Raw genomic sequence first — 18,718 nt, forward strand, 5'->3', positions numbered from 1 at the left:
TTCTTTGTGTCATCTTTATGTAATCTGTGAATCGTTGTTCTGAATCAGTTTACACGAACCGATTCACTAGCATGAATTCTAATCCAGTTCAACAAGGGAGATTCTAATCCATCTCTGTTTTTTTACAGGATGTGAACTGTTACCTTGTTGACAATAATGACTTCACACTGGTCTCAAAGGAAAAAGGGGACGTGAGTATTTCAAACGGTTCATTGAACACACATTGACCTTTTGTGACAACATGCCCCATCAGCATTTATTCACAGAAGAGAAGCTGGAAGATGGTGACTTGTGTTAGGTGACGGCTCTAGCTGCATGTTTCCAGTGCCCAGGGGGTTTGGTGTGAAGGGCAGGTGACAAGACGAGGACTCGATAATGTACCACAAGCTTGTCCTTGGAGTGAATAGATGGGGTCTCAAACAAGACAGTGTTTGTGAGAATGAGAATTTAAATTGACCTGGTGAAATTGGATAAGCTGGGAAAGGTTGCCACATCTTTTTGAATTTTATCTTTTGGGCTTTTATTTATAGAACAGTAAAGTGCATCCAGAAAATAGGAGCATCGAAATGGAGAATGACGCCCTTTATGCAAATGAATATGATGCTTGCATACAACCTTTGACCAACAGAAGGCTGCTTGATTTAAAAGTAATTTCTGTGGGAGCAGTGCTTCATATTTTACACTGATACACTATTGACAATACACAATGGACTAATCAATTTGATCTTACCTTTATACACTCTGAGTAGTGCATAACTTATTTCAAGTTTACCAAAAAATGCAAACTTCCTGAAAATGTTCTCACCCTCAGGGCATTCAACAATGAGATACATTTGTTTCTTTGTTGATACAAATTTAGAGAAATTGAGCAATACATCACCAGTGGATCATCTGCAGTGAATGGGTGCCGTCAGAATGAGAGTCCAAACAGCTGATAAAAAACATCACAATAATCCACAAGTAACCCACACAACTCCAGTCAATCAATTAACATCAAGTGAAAGGAGCTGTGTTTGTAATCAATTACGTTTTTAACTTCAAGCAGTTGCTTCTGACAAAAATACAAGTCCTCTATCCATAATGTATGGATACAGCTAAATATTGTAGAAACGTAATTTTCTGTAAAGTTGCTTTGCAATGATTTGTATCGTAAAAAGCGCTATAAAAATAAACTTGAATTGAATTGAACTGAATTAATTTTGCTTCCTCCAGTGAAAAAAGTAATCTTGTCTGAATCAGTACAAAACTGTTCTAAACAAATATGTTAGTGGATTTGGATGTGAGAGGACTTTTTCAGTGTGTTATTATTGATTATGGACTTTATTTTGTATTTTAGCCAGAAGCGACATTTTAATGTTTAAATGTTTTAATGTTGTATTTCTTTCTTACAAACATGAAGGTTATCACTTTGCAAGACATTTAATTGATGTACTGGAGTTTTTTTTATTACTTGTGGATTATTGTGATGTTTTTATCAGCTGTTTGGACTCTCATTTTGACGGCACCCATTCACTGCAGATGATCCACTGTTGAGCGAGTGATGTAATGCTAAATTTCTCCAGATCTTTTCCAAAGAAGAAACAAACTCCTATAATTCTTCAATAGCCTGAGAGTGAGTACATTTTCAGAAAGTGTTCATTTTTTGGGTGAATTATTCCTTTAATTCACTGTTCAGCTTCATCTTATTATGGTAAAAATAATTTTAAAATCCATATCGATTTTTCTTTATCAAAAATATTGTTTAGTGCATTGTTAAATATAAATCATGATATTTTAGTCAACAGTGTGCTTTATAATTCTCATCATTATTGTTGACTTATGTATTAGATTTAATTGTGTATTAGTGTATTTTGTGGCATATATCTCTATATGCTGACAATAGTCTCATACCATAACCACAGCTGTTTGTAGCAACAAATGCACTGTAGCTATGTGAGCAGTAACCAGGAGATTAATGCTTATGGAGTCTAATCCCAGATTGCCGTGGGGCAGACAGGGCAGATTCAGGCATCTGTTTGCACATCTGAATCACTGCACATCTGTCTGTCTATGAGCGTGTTTGTGTGTGTGTGTGTGTGTGCGTGTGTGTGTGTGTGTGTTTGTTTGTTCATTATGGGAGTCAGAAATTAATTCATATAGTGTTATACTGTATATATAAACCTGAAGAATCCTTCACTCTATGCTTTAACATCTAAATTCTATATTGTACTGAACCTGTTGGCAATCCACCTCTGTTCACCTCGCAGCCTTTCTATGACCTGCTGGCATTAGTAAAGTGGTTCTTCTCACATTTTGTGATGTAAGTGCTGTTTGCGGTTGTGAAACCAGGGGGAAACTGAGCTACTTTAGTCAAACTTGCAGGTTTCTGTTGGAGTTCAACATCTGTGGTCTGTGGCATAATGACCATGTTGTGGATGGTAAGTTAGGAAGTTACGAAGACTGAGACGTTTTTGTTTATGTTCAAACTTCAGAAATCCTCAAACACCCAGACATGTCAACCTCATCTCCATCTCAGTTACATTTTTGTATAATTTAATATGTAATTTTATGTAGTGTAAGTCTCTCATTTCTTTATTCTGCATTACCATTGTTCATCATTTTGCTGTAATTGGTTCTGATTGACACTGTCCAGCTAAAGCTGGGTTTCAAGTATCCACATGTGTACATGAGCAAATGTCCTTCATCTAGTTTGTGCCTTTTTAGAGCCAGGATCCAAATTAGATCCTGATAATTTGTAGCTAATGAAAGGACTTAGTCCTCTGTACTGACTTAAGCATAGATCTAGGTTTCTATGGTTTTCTTGACAAAATATTAGTCTAGTCTGAAAGTTCAGAAGATCCTGATTTATTATCACAACCAAATCTCAACGACACAAAAGAAACAAGCTGCAACACAACAAAATTGGCTTGACAGTGGTTGAGAAATGTTTTGTGTGCAAACAGAAAATAGTGAAAGACCATGGAATTACTCCATGTTTGTGTGATTAAAAGTGCAGAAAGTGTTAAGAATTTTTTTTATTTGAACGTTTTGTTGAAATTTGTTTATATAAAAAAAAATGTCTTCTTGTACAATTAATATAGTATAATAGAATTAGCTGAATTAATTAACTCTGTAAGCCCACTAATTTTATTTAGTTTTTTATATAAACACACACACACATACAGTATGTACATATACAAACACACATTGATTTATTTTTTGGTTTATTATTTTTTTTAACTGTATAAGACCATTAATATAAAAAATAAAATATTATTTTTATATATATATATATATATATATATATATATATACACACACACACACTTATATACAGATTTATTGTTACATAGTTTTATTAAATTTTGAATATATATTGACTTTTTTAATAAATATGTAATTTTTTATTATTTCAATTTTGTATTAATATTTGTTGACTTTTGATAACTATTATATAAATAGGTAGAATTGTATTATATTATAACAAAAACATATAGAATTGAATATTAACTATATAAATATATAAACACAAAAAGACAGCACAATAAAGGCCAGAAACATTATTTATTGAACACTGACTCGCTCTGACAAATAAATATGACAATAAGAGCACTGATGTCCAATATATTCCCCTCTGAAATGCCGCTAAATTTAAAATGGTCGACTGATTCCTAACAAATCTTTTTGGACAATTTTCCTTGGAAAAATAAGCCAACATTCATTGCATTACTTTGCAGCTCGAAATGAAATCCGATGAACATCCTTGATCACAATTACAAAGTGACAGAAATGCTTCTTTGTTCTAAAACGGGACTCGTCGTATCACAGGAACCGGATTCCAGCCCCGAACTGCACTCCATCACATATCCTGATGGACAAAACACATCGGTACATTACAAATTTATAATAGTAGAAGAATAAAACAATCACATTAAAATGCAATCACATGTGTATTTGTGAATGACTGTGTGAATGGCTGCGATTGTCTACCTGTCTCCGCTCTGGACACCCATGGGAATGCAATAGTTGAGCTCCAGTCGAGCGATGTTCCCTAGACGCAACACAATACCTGCTCCATAAGACCAGCGGATACATTCGGCCAGCTTGCTCAGGTGTGCCCGCGGTCCTTCCCCTAGTGGATGATTTCAATTATAGCACCAAACAAGTAAAAACATCAAGAAAAACAAAACCATTGCAGCTTTCTTTATCTCACCATAATTGAGGTTACACAGGTTTCCGGCATTGAGAAAGAAATGTGTCCTGAAAAGGTCTCCGAAGCCGCCTCTACCTGGCCTGAATGGGAGAGGGGTGTACAGATGAAGCCCTCCGGCCCAATACGCCTCCCCACCGAGGTAATCACCTGTCATCAAAGTAAGAAAACAAACCTTAGTTGTGAATACTGAGATACTGAGCTTCACTGTCAGAGTCCGTTACCTTCACTCTGAGGGCCGATGCTGTACATGCTGAAGCCCCTTACACTGGTCGGACCACCCAGATAGAACCTAAACACACGTTTAAATACAAAAATAGATTTACCTTGTGGGTTACTTATTTTTACCAATGAGAGAGGGAATTCACTAACCTGTCAGCGATACACGAGGGTTTGTGTCCCAGAGGCAGCAACATACCCCCCCACAGTGAGGTGGAGAGCACCTACACAGAGAGGGACATATACAAACAGAGCCTTTGAAGATTAAGACTGTTAAAGAACATTTGAAATAAAATAAAATACAGTTAAACTTATTTTCAGTGCAGCAAGTGTAAACATTGTATTTGAATTTTTTTAATGCAATATGTATTATTTTCATTTTTATTATTTGTTCTTGTAGCTCAATTGGTAGAGCATTGCCCTATGAAGCGCAAGGTTGGGGGTTCGATTCCCCAGGAACACATGATAGATAAAAATTGGTAGCCTGAATGCACTGTAAGTCGCTTTGGATAAAAGTGTCTGCTAAATGCATTAATTTAATTTAATAAAAACATTTAATTTAGTATTAATAATTATATATCGACTCTTGATATCCAGAATTAGTTGTCAAGTAAATTTTTTTAGGTTGAAGGATTAAAATGACTAAAACTTAATAGAGCCCTCTGAAAGTGCTTAAAACATCAACAAACTATATGGTTAGTAACTAAAACTATGACTAATAAAAAACATTCATGTTAATTGTAAAAATGTTACAATAAAATTTTCTAAATCTATATATTTTCATTAAGTTGCCATTTCTAATTTGAGCTTAGTTCAAGTTGGACAACTACAAAAATTTAAATAAGTACTATAATAGTAGTACATTAATGATACTTAAATAAAACCACAATAAAGAAACATAAGCAATGGTTTCCCCCCCAGAATCTCACCGAGTCCCAGAACAGAGTCTTGTTGAGCTGAATTTCAAAGTCTTCCTTCAGGAAACTGACATCTCCTCCAGTGTAACCTGCCAGTTCCTAAAAGACCACCAAAATGAAGTAAACAAAGACAGTATTGGATAGACTATTTCTAACAAAGACAACAGTTGATTTAAACAAACCTGGTTGATCTTCAATAAGGCACCTTTTCTGGGAAGAATGGTAGAATTGCGTGTGTCGATGACCATTGTGTGCTATGAGGAAAATATCATATATTTAAAATCAGATCTCAATGACTGTAATAACAAGTTTCAGAGAAGAAACATACGGAAAGTGAGGACTTCAGGGAATGGCCACTCTCCTCCCTAACAGCGATGGAAGCCGTACGGGCCAAACAGCCCAGCTCTCTCCACACGCCCTCCCACTTCAAAGTGTGATTTGTCCTCCAGATGGGGAACTGGTGATTAAAGACCAAACAATCGATAAATAAATTAGATAATATCTTATACATATAGCAAAACTTTTGACGTTATGGGCAAGATTTTCTAAACAGGAAAGTAGCACCAGAGCGCAATTCCAAAACAACAACGATGGGCGTGAAAATATCTGTGGGGGATTTACTAACAATGACCAAATTAAAGAAAATAGATGCATCTCATTTACATATCGACCAACGCAATATACCAAGCGCAGCGCAAAAAAGCAGAGCTGATGCTCATCTGGTGCAGATGATCTACTTACGACACAGGTGCAAATTAGTAATAAGACATGCTTTTTTGGGAGGTAAATAATGTCGCAAATACCAGTAATTTCACAAGCGCAAACTTAAGTAAAGTAAATCACATTGCGCGATTCTTTTTAATATTCTCCTTAAATATATAACCCACACCTTTTCAGAGCTAATTCTTCACTGCGCGTCTTTAGTAAATCGTGACAGTACTGTTTTAACGCCAAAAGATGGTTTGTGCGGACACAAGCTGTTAGTAAATCTGCCCATATCTACTAAAACTAAGTTATTTATTACATAATGTCTGCCTTGTTAAAGAGAAAATAAATGTAAAAATAAATCAAATGAGATCCAATAATAAAATAAAATATATAAAATAATTAGAATTTTAATGAAGTAAAATAAATCCTTTACGCTGAACTCTGTGGAGACCCCTCGGTCCGTTTCTCTGAGGGAGCTCCATGGGAACTGGCCCGTGACTTTATACAAGTTAATGGAGAAGCTGAAAGAGTGAGTGAATGAGTGTCAACAGCAAACCTGGGAAAACCGGTTCACAACATTCACAAACAACCACTGAAACATGAATACTATTAATCTAGTAATCACAGCTATACTGATTTTTACACATCAAAGTGTCATTTTTAAATAGAAATCTTCACCACCAGGCCAAGAAACATACTTGCGCTCAAAATGTCCAGGCTGTGGCTTGAAGAATGACAAGCCATATGAGGTTTCCTTAGTCCCATAAGAGAACTGGAAGGTCAGCTTCTCTGCACGGCCAAAAACATTGGGCAATTTCAAACCCAGGACCTGAAAATGAGAACCAGAACAACACATCTGTAAATAATTTCGGTTTCTCAATGTAGACACAAAGCCAAAAGTAACGATGCAGGAGTAGCTCACCATGCTTCCCTCGTTGTTCCCAACCATGGTGTTGTAACTTCCCGTCATTCTTCTCAGCTCCTTCACCTCGAATTTCACATCTAGTCCATTCGGCAGGGCATCAGCACCTGATGTTTTCAGAGGAATTCAGACTTTCATGAATCACTTTGATTATTGGTTATTTACCACTAGTTGTTTGCTTATTTGTCGTACCTTCAGCAGTGTCAATGACAACTTCCACATGTCTGAATATCCCCAGACGCAAAAGTCTCTGTCTGGCCTCATGGGACTTCTTCATTACCTGAAACATAATTATAAAGGAGTATTAGTTTAAATATAGTAAAAATATGTATATATGTAGTATGTATGTAATACAGTATTAATAGAGTTATCTATCCACAAGCAGCATGATACTCACATCAATCAAGTTTTTGGCACGGAAAACATCTGCAATCTCATATGTTAAAATGTCTTCCTTTGTTCTTCCGAGACCATCGATGTGCACATGCTGTACTACAACCTAAACGATTGACATACATGAAAACACCAATGTGCCTGGTACAAGACAACATTTATGAACAAGCAATGGGTAGAAAAATCACATTAAACCCATCTCACGTCTTTATTTTCCAGAACTTCCTGTTTCTCTTCATGCTCTGGTTCTCCCAGGTCCATGTCATCTGCTTGAACCCCCAGCTCAGGTCCTTGCATAGGAAGGGGGTCCAGACTCTGGACAGATATGTAAAAGTCATCGAGTTAGTGTTATTTGATTTATTATTTTATTATATTAAGCATACTCAGAGAACCTTATATAGCTTATTCAATGCGTAAAACTGCAACAGATACTATAAAAGTGTTTACAATTAAGTATTGTATGACAGCACAAACATTAGTTTGTTAATATCCAATGCTATACGAGTGAGCGTTTATATGTATAAGATGATTTATTGTCTTATTGACAATTAACGTTAATGTGGAGTAACGTTACTAAACGTCATCCTAAACTCGGCTTGTCATTCAAAGACTCTGTTCAGAGGTCATTCCTTCAGCTTCTCCAACAGCTCTTGAAAAATGCGCTTACCCTGGCATGCACGGTGCCCATGTTTAAAAAACTATTTACATTCAAATGTCCCCAATATTATAATAAACACAGTTCAGTTTAATACGGAACAATCCGCGGTCTGTCTATGGCACACTACAACAATCTCCGGGTGGCCGCCATGACACTTAGTAACCACGCCCATAGGGAATGATGATTGGCGAAGGAGGACAGAGCAACTACGTCATGCTCGTCACTATTTTCCTTATAAAATATGGAGACAAATTGCAGTTTAAGTTACATTTCATACGAATATACATTCTTTATCCATCGGTCCTGTCGTTTTAAAAATATATATTTTGTGAGTTTATTCGTTTTTTCAGTAGAACATTGTGGAAAATCTAGTTGGTTAAGCGTTCCAGGAGGCGGAGCCAACTTCTGATTTGATTGACAGCCAGTTGCCAGACCATATCCATGGGAACAGCAAAGCGTCCTCGACTGGCTGCAGAGGAGTTGTGTTCAAGTTTTTAATTTGACCAACGACAGTGTAAATACGAATTCAACACAAGAATGCGTCCGAGGTCCGCTGTAGAGAGTTGGGTTAGTATGAAGACTCTTTACTGATATAATTTCTGAATGAAAAATTGGCATGTTGAACTAACAAGGAAATAGGATTTCTGAAGGACACTACTGGTCCTTTAAATCTTAAAAAGAACGTTCTAAACGTTTCAAATAAGTTGAAACTTTGTATTTTGGAGACTAACGTTTCAATGTATTAAAATAAATATAATATATTATATAATTAAAAAAATAATAATAAAAAGCTGTTTAACAAAAATGTTATATTGGTTACATTCAGGTGTCATCTTCGGCACAGATGCCTCAAATATCAAGCCATATAGATCTGAGGCCTATGACACACAGGCTCGCCATCGTCCCTAGAGCTAAGAGTGCATCTCGGATCTCCTCAGGAGAATTCTCAAGGAGGAACAAAATCAAGTCTGACTCTGGTATGGTCTACACAGTTTATTTTCTTGGCAATGGTGGATAAGGAGATATCTTATTTGATTTCTCCTTCTTTACAGCCTCCTCCGTGCAGTCGGTGGCTGATGAGAATCTATCTTTGGTGGACATTGAGAACCTACTCCTGGAGAGAGTCAAGGACAAAAAAGAGGACTTGAAGGCTGCTTTTGAAGCCTTTGACCAGGAAGGCAACAAAGCTGTCACCAAAGGAGAGTTCAGGCGCGTAATCGAGGGGTTTCTTGTTCCTCTCACTGAATCTCAGTTTGAGGGTCTGTTGGCAAAGGTGTGTTCATTTAGAATGATAAAAGTCGCCCATTTCCTTCAGTGCACTAACTGTAATGTTATATTGTGGTACTTCACTCTTAAAAAAAAGAAGGTGCGTCACAATGCCATAGAAGAACCTTTAAAGAAAGAACCTTTAACATCTGAAGAAACTTTCTGTTTCACAAAAGGTTATTTGTGGCAAAAAAGTTTCTCCAGAAAAGTAAGAAAGAGATGGTTCTTTAAAAAACCTTTGACTGAATGGTTCTTTGTGGAACCAAAAATGGTTCTTCTATGGCATCGCTATAAAGAACCTTTTAAGTACCTTAATTTTTAAGAGTGTTTTAAGCTGTGATTTTTTTCACATAGTATATGTTTAATATTTTCACTCATTTCAACTTCATTAAAATATCTTTATTAGATTGACTTAAGAGAAAATGGAACGATTTCTTACATGGAGTTTCTCAGAAGATACTGCAAAATGTCATCAGCAGTAGGAAGGTAATATATGTTTTTGTGGATGTTTTCTCAATTATTAGATTTCCATCAAATATACACTCCATTTTTAAAGGTTTGCGGTTACTAAGATAAAATAATGATCTTATGCTCACCCACGCTATTTGATCAAACATACTGTAAAATAACAATAATGTGAAAAATTACAACTGTTTTCTATTTCATTATATTAAAAAAAAAGTTGTCCTGTGATGCAAAGCTGAATTTTCAGCAGCCAATACTCCACCGTTACATGTTCCTTAAGAGATCGTTCTAATATCTAACAGACCTCAAAGTTCAGAACAATATGTAATATTTCTTCATATATACAACATATAATTTCTTAATAGAAACAGGAGTGGAAGCCACAGAAACTTGTCCCTTGGAGACCTACAGTGTCGTCTGAAAGATAAGGTAAAGAGTATAGCATGTTATGGATATTATAGAAATACTTACGTGTTGATGTTATTGTGTAACATCCATGATTCTTATCATTTCAGATTGGAAGCAATTTGAAAAGCATCACCAGGGCTTTTCGGCTGTTTGACTACAACAGCGATGGGCAGATACAGCAACATGAGCTGCGTAAAGTCCTAGAGGGATACTGCTTTCCCATGAGTCAGCTGGAATTCCACAGGTCCCGGTTTTTCAATTTAATGGAAGTCTCCTGAAGTATTATTGTTTTTCCCTGAACGCTATGTTTTTTGTGTTTATGTCTTCTCTTTTAGACTATGGTCACATTACAGCGCAAATAATTCTGACACAATATCTTACAAGGAGTTTCTTGAGAAGCTTGGTGTTGACTGTGAAAACTATAGAACAATTGCACCAGATTCTATACAACTGGGTAAAGTTACATGAAATATATTATGAAATATAAGATAGTCATAAAATAATTATCTGTTATATAGTCTGATTTACACCTGCTTTCAGCACTGAATTGGGACACTGTCAGTCGTGCTACAACAAGACCTAAAAGCAAGACAAGCGTAAGGGCTTTCTCAAGCAAATCCAGGGACAACGTCAACATGGATGAAGTCCAGACCAGGTTTTTGAGCAAAGTGAGTGTGACAGAGATCATTTTTTATCTAAAATATATAAGAATTTCATTAACAAAAAAAAAATGTTCTAATGACTTGCAGATAAAGAAGAATTACAGCCTTGTTGAAAAAGCTCTGCAGACATTTGACATCACAGACAGCGGGTTTGTCTCTCAAGAGGATCTCAGATCTGTCCTCAGTAATTTCCTCTTCCCTATGGATGATGATATCTTCAGGGAGTTATTGAACAGGTATGAGATATTAAAATATCGTTTATGTACCTCCCTGAAAGCAATTCTGAAATTCATCTAGTGTTCACTGTCACAGATTTGGAGTGAGCAGCACAGAGTCTGTGCAGTGGAGAATATTTCTTGGAATGTTCAAAGACGACATAACTGTACAGTAAGTTAGCCATAATGTTTTTGTTACCCTCCTAGAAATCAATATTGTTTTAACACACTGTTTTGATATACTGATGGATTCTGTGCATGCAGAAATATCTTTGATTATGCATGTATTTTTAATGTCTCAATCAGGAAAGATTCTGTTCCAGTGACTCCAGACACATGTAATATTGAAGCAATTCTACTAAACTTACGTCAACATGTTTTTGATAATCAGCCTCTTCTGACAGAAACCTTTCTGGACTTTGATAAAGTAAGTTCTAAGGCTATATATAAAAAGTTATAAATGACAGACTTCAAATCAAAACTATTCATGATAATGAGAACTGTTTCTGCAGGACAGAACAGGGTTTATCAGTAGAGATGAACTATGCAGGGCTCTGAGGAGCCTGAACTTCCATCTCAGCGATGAGCAGTTCACCGCTCTTGCCGCATTCTTGGATGTGGAACATAAAGATGCCATAAATTACCAACAATTCCTGGACTTCCTCTATCACCAAAGACCAGTCATGGTATTATTACCTTTGCAGTACTTAAATATCCATGGTTACATATTACCTTAAAAGAGAGAAAAATGAGAGAGGGAGAGAAAAAAGAAATATTACATTAAGTAAATAAACTTTAATATTAGGGCCATTAAGATTATTTTCCATTGTGTCATTATTTTCAGGACAATAAAGCCCATCTGACCCATTCCTCATTACTGCAATATGCAAATTGTGATTGCTGAAAAAGGAAAAAAAATTGAACTCTCATAGATAAAAAAAGGAAAGAAATAAAAAGAACGTTAACCTATAAAAACCGTTTGTTAATTTATTCCAGGAGACACCAAAGCTCAATAAAAATGTTTCAGAACAGTTAAACCCATTGCCATCCACAGCAACGACAACAAAGAATGCTGTAAGTTTCTTTTTATTTGTACAGTTTTACAGGATTCTATTTTTATTTAGTTTTTTATATTAAGCTGCAGAATTCAATCTTAGAAAATATATCTAAGATTTATAACAAATAAGTCTATGAATCACTTCTCAATCCTAGTTATTTCACACACATGATTTTGCCTCTCTACAGGTGGAACAGATTCTTAAGGAGAAGCTCTCGGAGAACTATGACATGCTGATCGAATCCATCACCAACACAACCCAGAACCAGAGTGACACCATCCTCCCAGAAGACCTTAGGAGACTGATCCGCCAACACGGACTGCCTCTGTCTGAGCGCCACTTCAGCAAGTGAGTCTCACTTCTCTGCCCCCGGCCTTACCTCTGGATACTGACTAATTCCCTCTGTTTTCTCTCAAAGGCTTTGTGAACCATTTTTGGAAGGTGGAAATGTGAACTACAAGCTATTTTTGAAGAGCTTGGGTGTTTCAGAGAAGATTGAGGGTCACCTCGGTATCATAGAGAGGTTTGTATGATCAATAATAAGCATGAGAAGTGATGTGTAGCACTCAGATAAATGTTTTTTTGTTTCAATATAGAGAGGAAAAGTCACATGAAGCCTCCGTATTGAACTTAAAAGCACAAGCTGTAAAGGATGTTGTCCTGAGGAAACTCAAGGACAGGCTTCAGAGACGCGGGATGTCGCTTCAGGACTATCTGATGTCCAAAAGGAAAAGCATGACAGTAGCGCTTACTCTGAGAGATTTCTGTAAGGTACGTTATGAGATCAGGTCAGAAAGTCATTCAGTCAGTGTTTTAAGCATTCAGTTCTTTACGTTACTTGATGTCGCTCTTGCTTTTAGATTCTGGAAGACTGTGGTATTTTCCTGGAAGGACCCCAGTTTCAGATGCTCATTGAGTCTCTTGGTTTTAATTTGGGTTCGGTTTCTGTCACTGACTTCGTGGCCAAATATGACGGTTTGATTTTTCTCCACACACAATCTGTTTTCTTAACACAAACATATGGCACAAAACATATTTGGTTGATTTCTCTTCAACACAGAAGTTACAATACCAGAAAAGGGCGGAGATAGACGGACAAAAAATGTACAAACGTCCACTCTTTTGACTGCAGAGGACTGTCTAGCTCAACTTAAAAAGAGGATCATGGAATATCATGGGGTATCAAAGCAAAAAAATGTTTTAATAATTTACTAATTTACTACAAAAAAAATGGCTATATACATAGTAGGCCACTCTATATTTAGTCCTTCACATGGTATCAACACATAAAGCATTTTTTAAAGGCTCTAAATGCATAAAAACAACACCCACTGCTTCAAACATCTGTACCTCGGTCTTGTTTGCAGGATGCTCTGACCGCTTTCCGTCTCATGGACAAGAACCGAGATGGTGTGGTGAATCAGAATGACTTCAGGGCTCTGTTTGACAGCCTGATGTTTGTAACCAAAGAGAAGGAGTATCGGAGATTGCTCGACCTGTTGGGCCTTACGCCCGGCTGCACACTCAACTACGCCGAGTTCTACAGCAAAGTTCACTCCAGCAGCAAGACGAAATCACATCACCACGATAACACCTCGTAAAAAAAACACTCCTCTGGAATTAATATTTATATTTATCTTAGCTGGTTTTGAAGCATAATTTGTTTGTATTTTTGTTTGTTTTCAGAGGAGATGGATACCTTGACACTGCATGTGACCAAGTTCATGTATATCTGGCATCCATTGCTCAGAAAAGACCTTCAGAGCTTTCAAAGGTAATCTACATCCAGTCCTGGTCACTTTTTTGACTCTATATGGCAGTTTTCTTTAACATACACTGACACCTAGTGGCATGGATATAGAATAGTGCATATATATATATATATATATATATATATATATATATATATATATAATGAGGAATTAAACATACTTTTTACATAACTATTGTGTCGGTAGGCCTTTTGTCAGCTGGATGACGATGTTAAACGCATCATGACCAAAAATGGTCTAAAGCACCTACTTTTTAAATACTACATGCCCATCACACCAGACGAGTTTGAAAAACTCTGGGCCAGGTAAGCAACACTGATATTTCAAGGAGTGTATGTGTTCCTCAGTGCATTTGATAGTTGAACCATAATCAATATTAGCATGATGTCAACTAAAATATATATCTGGCAAGCATTCAGAGATTTCACAGGTCTGATATCTGCTGGAAATAAAACTAAAAACTCTTTTTACACAGATATGATGAAGAGGGGAAGGGCTTTGTCACTCAGACAGAGTTTTTAAGAAAGCTTAAAATCACATCAGATGAAGACAGCCAATCAGACGCTGTACAAGAACAGCTCACTGAGAGGGCGATTTCCGCACCAGACCTTGAAGTTATGATACAAAATCTTAGGTGAAAAATATCTCTGTATCGATTGACAAATGAAAAAGTGGATGAAAATATTCTCCTCATACATATAATGGACCTGTCTGTGTTTGAAGGAAGTGGATTGGGAATGACTTTGAGAGTGTGAGTGGAAGCCTCTTGATTCTGGATAAAAACAGAGATGGTCATGTGACCGTGGCAGACCTGCTCTCTCTCCTGCACAGACATGGATTTCGACTTCGAGAACCACAGCTCACACATCTACTGAACCTGTAACTCTCTGTTCCAGACATGTTCATTTACTCAAATGGTGAGTGTTATGAACTTCTGCATTGTATTTCCTCTTTTCTTTTTGTTTTTCAGCCTTGGCTTTGACGGCAGTCTGAAGGAGCTGCCATACCTTGATTTTCTAAAGCATCTCGCTGGACCTTTAGTTTCCAGCGGGTCTGCTGTCGAACCTCCTCAAGATCCCACTGTGGGTTCTCCAGAACCAGTGGAGGATATAGAGGAACTGAGCCCAGAAAAAACAATACAAAGAGTCAAGGAGCTGGTTACTGCCTCCTCGGATACTCTTTACAAGGTACTGACTGTTTATAAAGTACAGTATATTAGTATTGCTATAGAGGTGTTTTAACCTGGAATGTGCTGCAATAACAGAGCTGTGTAAAGTATTTTGTAAACACCACTGTACCAAAAGTGAGGGGTCGTTTTTTTAAAGAAATTAATACTTTTATTTAGCAAGAAAAACATTCAAAGTCAAACCAACCCCAAACTGCTGCTGCACTTTGTTTTCTAGGCCTTCTCTGCATTTGATAAGACTGGAGATGGTATGATACCACAGACAAAGTTTCGTCAAGTGCTGGACCGTTTCTGTATGCGTCTCTCAGAAGTGCAGTTCAGGAAGTTGATGTCTGAGCTGAGAATAGACGAAGGAGAGGAGGTGATGGTTGACTGGAAGGAATTCCTCCAAGTCTTCAACCTCCACAAACAAGAGGTCAAACGTTTGAGTTTGTACTTATGCACAATATGAGGTTGTCAAAAGTTAGACTGGTCTATAAGTTGCATATGGTGAATTATAAAACACCGTTTATTTCTCTAACTCCAGCAGACGGCAGATGAATGGCTGAAGAAAATCCATAAGATGCGCTTTCCCAATCAGCCCCGATCTTTAGTAATCAGTGACATTCTGAGGCGGATACAGGAGGTGGTGTCGGCCCGCATGTACACCATAACAAAGGAAATGGTAGATCTCGACTACGCCAATATAAACACGATCTCCAAAACTGACTTTAAGACCATTTGTGATCGTCACTTCATGAGGCTCACCGTCGAACAGGTAATTTCAAGTACTACCACATGAGCTTCTTTAATAGTTCATTCAAAAGCTTTAAAAACAACCAACTCTTTCAGTTTCAAGCCCTGTGGAAAATGCTACCGGTTAATGGCTTTGGAAATCTGGAGTATCGAGAATTCCTGAAAAAGTTCAGTGGAGAACAGCAAGGCCTGGAAAAGGTTGCTAAATCATTACCAGGTTCAGCAAGAGCAACGGTGGAGAGACCAACATCCCTCAGACGCCCCAAACAGCACCCTCTGCCTTTCGGCGCTCTGCGGTAGATTTACTTTATTTGCTAATATTGGTATACTTCTTCTTCTCTTTGCGTTGGATGTTACAAGTTCTCTAATGTCTTTTGAATCCCCCCATTCTTGTCCACAGTCATCTGTGTCAGAGCAGCTTCAGAGACCCTCCACTGCGAGCAGAAGGTCCACACCACTGCTCAACTGTGAGGATGTGGAGATTAAGGTACGTTCCAAGATCCAGGACTGTTGGAGGCACATCCAGAGGAGATGCAGGCAGGCCGACCCTGAGAGGACCGGAGAGATAGATCTGGATGTGTTCCTAGGTACATTGTTGAGGCCAGATATCTCTCCATTTAACAGTCACAGCACCTTTCAACTATATAAAAAGTCAAAACTAGGGAATTTTCCAAGCTTTTTAAAAGTCATCGAAATAAAATAAAATAAAAATGTCATGGACATGTCTATAGTGAATATCATTTTACAATCTAAAATAGTCTAGCTCTGACTTCACAAACCAAATTGTTCTTTCTAACTGGCTGTTTTTCAATGAATCAGTAAAACCAGTAAGGAAATAGCTCACAATGGATCTGAATTTTTATAATTTTTTTATGTATAATTATACTTTTCTTAATTAAATAAAAAAGCACATGCACACCATACAAGGTGCAGGTAAGAAGACAGCAAATTGTGTAGAGAGGACATAGAACCGAACACTTACTTGCAAATAAGCATCTTTTTTAATTAAAGGTTTCGGTGAAAAGCCTTTGTCACAGTATGATTTCTTACGGTAAGGAGAGGTATAAGTAGACAATTATTTATAGGTGTAAAAATATAATAATAAAAACAGCATATAATAACATGTACATTTATATTTTTTTATAATTGAATTCATAATATATATTTATAATATAAAATATGATGTATAACATTGCATGATATACTGTATATTATATAATTATTGTAACATTATTAATGAAAATATTATGCAATTTTCAAAACATGGGAAAAGTCAAGAATTACTTTGTCTGGATTATATTATTTTCTGAAACTTTATTACCAAATGGGTGTTAATTATAAATATTTTTATATAATAATTTAACATAATTTTTATGTATTTTAATACATTTATTATTGCTTATATATTTTGTTATAATTTATATATAATTCTTTAGAATTTTTTTTCTTAATAAATTATTAGCACATGACTGAATTAGGATGATTTTTATATTCTAAATAATATCAAATATAATATAATTCGATATAAATATATTTTGGAAGTATTTTAATATTAGTATTTTATGTATTTATATGTTTATAAATACATAAAATGTGTAAAATGTAATGTATAATTTTTATAGGTTATTGTAAAATAATATTAAAAATTAAAAGGAAAATTATGAGAAAAATCATGGAATAAAAAAAAAGGTGGAAGCTAATAAAAGTGTATTGCAAATGACAATGGAAACATTCATAGTACTGTTTTGCATTTGAGCGTTGTGTGTGTGTGTGTGTGTGTGTATGCAGCAATTGTAGTTCCTTACATTTACATTTAATATTTTACGATTGTCACATTGTTGTTTGAAATTGTGTATTTAAATTGATGTTGTGCAGAAATACTCCAGGGCCTCCATATTGAGCTGAGTCCACTTGAGTTTGAGCAGCTGGCTGTCAAATACGACATCAAAAACAGTGGACGTCTCTCTTATCCAGACTTCCTGCGACACTTTGTGCTAATGTTCAGTCCTCAGGTCAACTCTGCATCCCACAGACTCAAACTGCAGCTCCCCAGGACACCAGTGAGTTCACTGCTGCCATTCTAAATAGGCCAGTATAGTTGATGAATTGTGAATATTCTCACACATTTTCTGACTTTCTCCTTCAGATGAGTCCCGGCCCACTTAGTAGCCAGTGTGTCGAAGCTATGCTGAGAATCTCCAGTCCTATCCAGCTCTTCTGGAGGCAGATGAGGCACAAATTCATCGCCTTTGACAAAGAGCGCACTGGAAAGATCTCTCTCAGGACTTCAGAAAGGTACAAAGCACTGTTTTATACTTAACACTTCCAGTTCATTTCTTGTATTTAATCCTGCAACATTGTGCATGATTTTTTTTTAAGGTTCTGAGACAATACAGCGTGAATCTGTCAGAGGAGGAATTCTTTCATTTCTCTTCTTTTTTTGACAAGAACCTCACAGGAAGGATTTCATACAATGATTTTCTGCGCATTTTCCTTAAATGAGTACAGATTCGTCTGTTTATTAGTTTGGAGTGTCATATTGCACTGCTTAAGCAACACTGATGTAACAGTTTTTTAAATAAAATGAAAATAAACTGATTATTCTAATCCTTTATTTGTTGTTCTTATTCATATATCAAGAGAATATGTTTATAATAGGAATTTTATGTAATTAAAAATTGACATGATATATAATACCTTTCATATTTAATATGTCATTGAATTAAAATAAATGTTCGGAAAATAAATGGTATTATAATTAGTCGTATTTTCTTGCTTAAAAAAGAATTATGCCAGAAGTTAAATATTTGGAGTAACCAGTGTTTATCAGTATTATGGCAGCGATGTTTCTCTCGCAAACACAATCAAGGTTTTCAAGTTCACAAATGTTTTGACAAAAAAAAAAATCACTCAATGATCACAGCAATGTCCTCACTACGCAATGT

At 36.2% G+C, this 18,718-nt stretch overlaps 2 protein-coding genes across 2 annotated transcripts; one reads left to right on the forward strand and one right to left on the reverse strand.

Annotated features, from left to right (window-relative positions):
• Positions 1-3,524: 3,524 nt before the first annotated feature.
• samm50 (SAMM50 sorting and assembly machinery component) lies at positions 3,525-8,167 on the reverse strand. The gene is made up of 15 exons (XM_026202513.1): positions 8,016-8,167; positions 7,553-7,663; positions 7,353-7,454; positions 7,148-7,235; positions 6,956-7,062; positions 6,732-6,862; positions 6,467-6,554; positions 5,654-5,782; positions 5,508-5,579; positions 5,338-5,424; positions 4,562-4,632; positions 4,414-4,481; positions 4,193-4,339; positions 3,970-4,111; positions 3,525-3,847 (listed from the first exon to the last, which is right to left on the reverse strand). The coding sequence occupies exons 1-15, from the start codon at positions 8,034-8,036 to the stop codon at positions 3,802-3,804; spliced, it is 1,410 nt and encodes a 469-aa protein (XP_026058298.1). The 5' UTR covers positions 8,037-8,167; the 3' UTR covers positions 3,525-3,801.
• A 249-nt stretch (positions 8,168-8,416) lies between these two features.
• LOC113043266 (EF-hand calcium-binding domain-containing protein 6-like) lies at positions 8,417-18,357 on the forward strand. The gene is given in 32 exon segments (XM_026202514.1): positions 8,417-8,573; positions 8,833-8,983; positions 9,059-9,279; positions 9,679-9,758; positions 10,103-10,166; positions 10,253-10,389; positions 10,481-10,599; positions 10,686-10,813; positions 10,895-11,043; positions 11,120-11,194; positions 11,329-11,449; positions 11,535-11,708; positions 12,019-12,096; positions 12,268-12,428; positions 12,499-12,603; positions 12,677-12,851; positions 12,941-13,055; positions 13,141-13,259; positions 13,448-13,677; positions 13,767-13,854; positions 14,039-14,157; positions 14,328-14,486; positions 14,576-14,731; positions 14,823-15,039; positions 15,256-15,453; positions 15,568-15,795; positions 15,870-16,051; positions 16,134-16,360; positions 17,649-17,833; positions 17,920-18,049; positions 18,052-18,068; positions 18,153-18,357. Coding segments are annotated over 32 exon segments (4,461 nt in total). The 5' UTR covers positions 8,417-8,543; the 3' UTR covers positions 18,276-18,357.
• The last annotated feature ends 361 nt before the right edge of the window (positions 18,358-18,718 follow it).

The sequence above is a fragment of the Carassius auratus genome, chromosome 25 (genome assembly GCF_003368295.1).
Source record: "Carassius auratus strain Wakin chromosome 25, ASM336829v1, whole genome shotgun sequence".
Lineage (NCBI taxonomy): Eukaryota > Metazoa > Chordata > Actinopteri > Cypriniformes > Cyprinidae > Carassius > Carassius auratus.

Excerpts from the sequence above, each read along its gene's own strand:
- samm50 (XM_026202513.1), bottom strand. The coding sequence starts at position 8,036 with ATGGGCACCGTGCATGCCAGG. Across the intron at positions 7,063-7,147 it reads TGTCATTGACACTGCTGAAG|GTGCTGATGCCCTGCCGAAT; the intron begins GTACGACAAATA and ends TGAAAACATCAG. Across the intron at positions 4,482-4,561 it reads CCCTCGTGTATCGCTGACAG|GTTCTATCTGGGTGGTCCGA; the intron begins GTTAGTGAATTC and ends ACGTGTGTTTAG.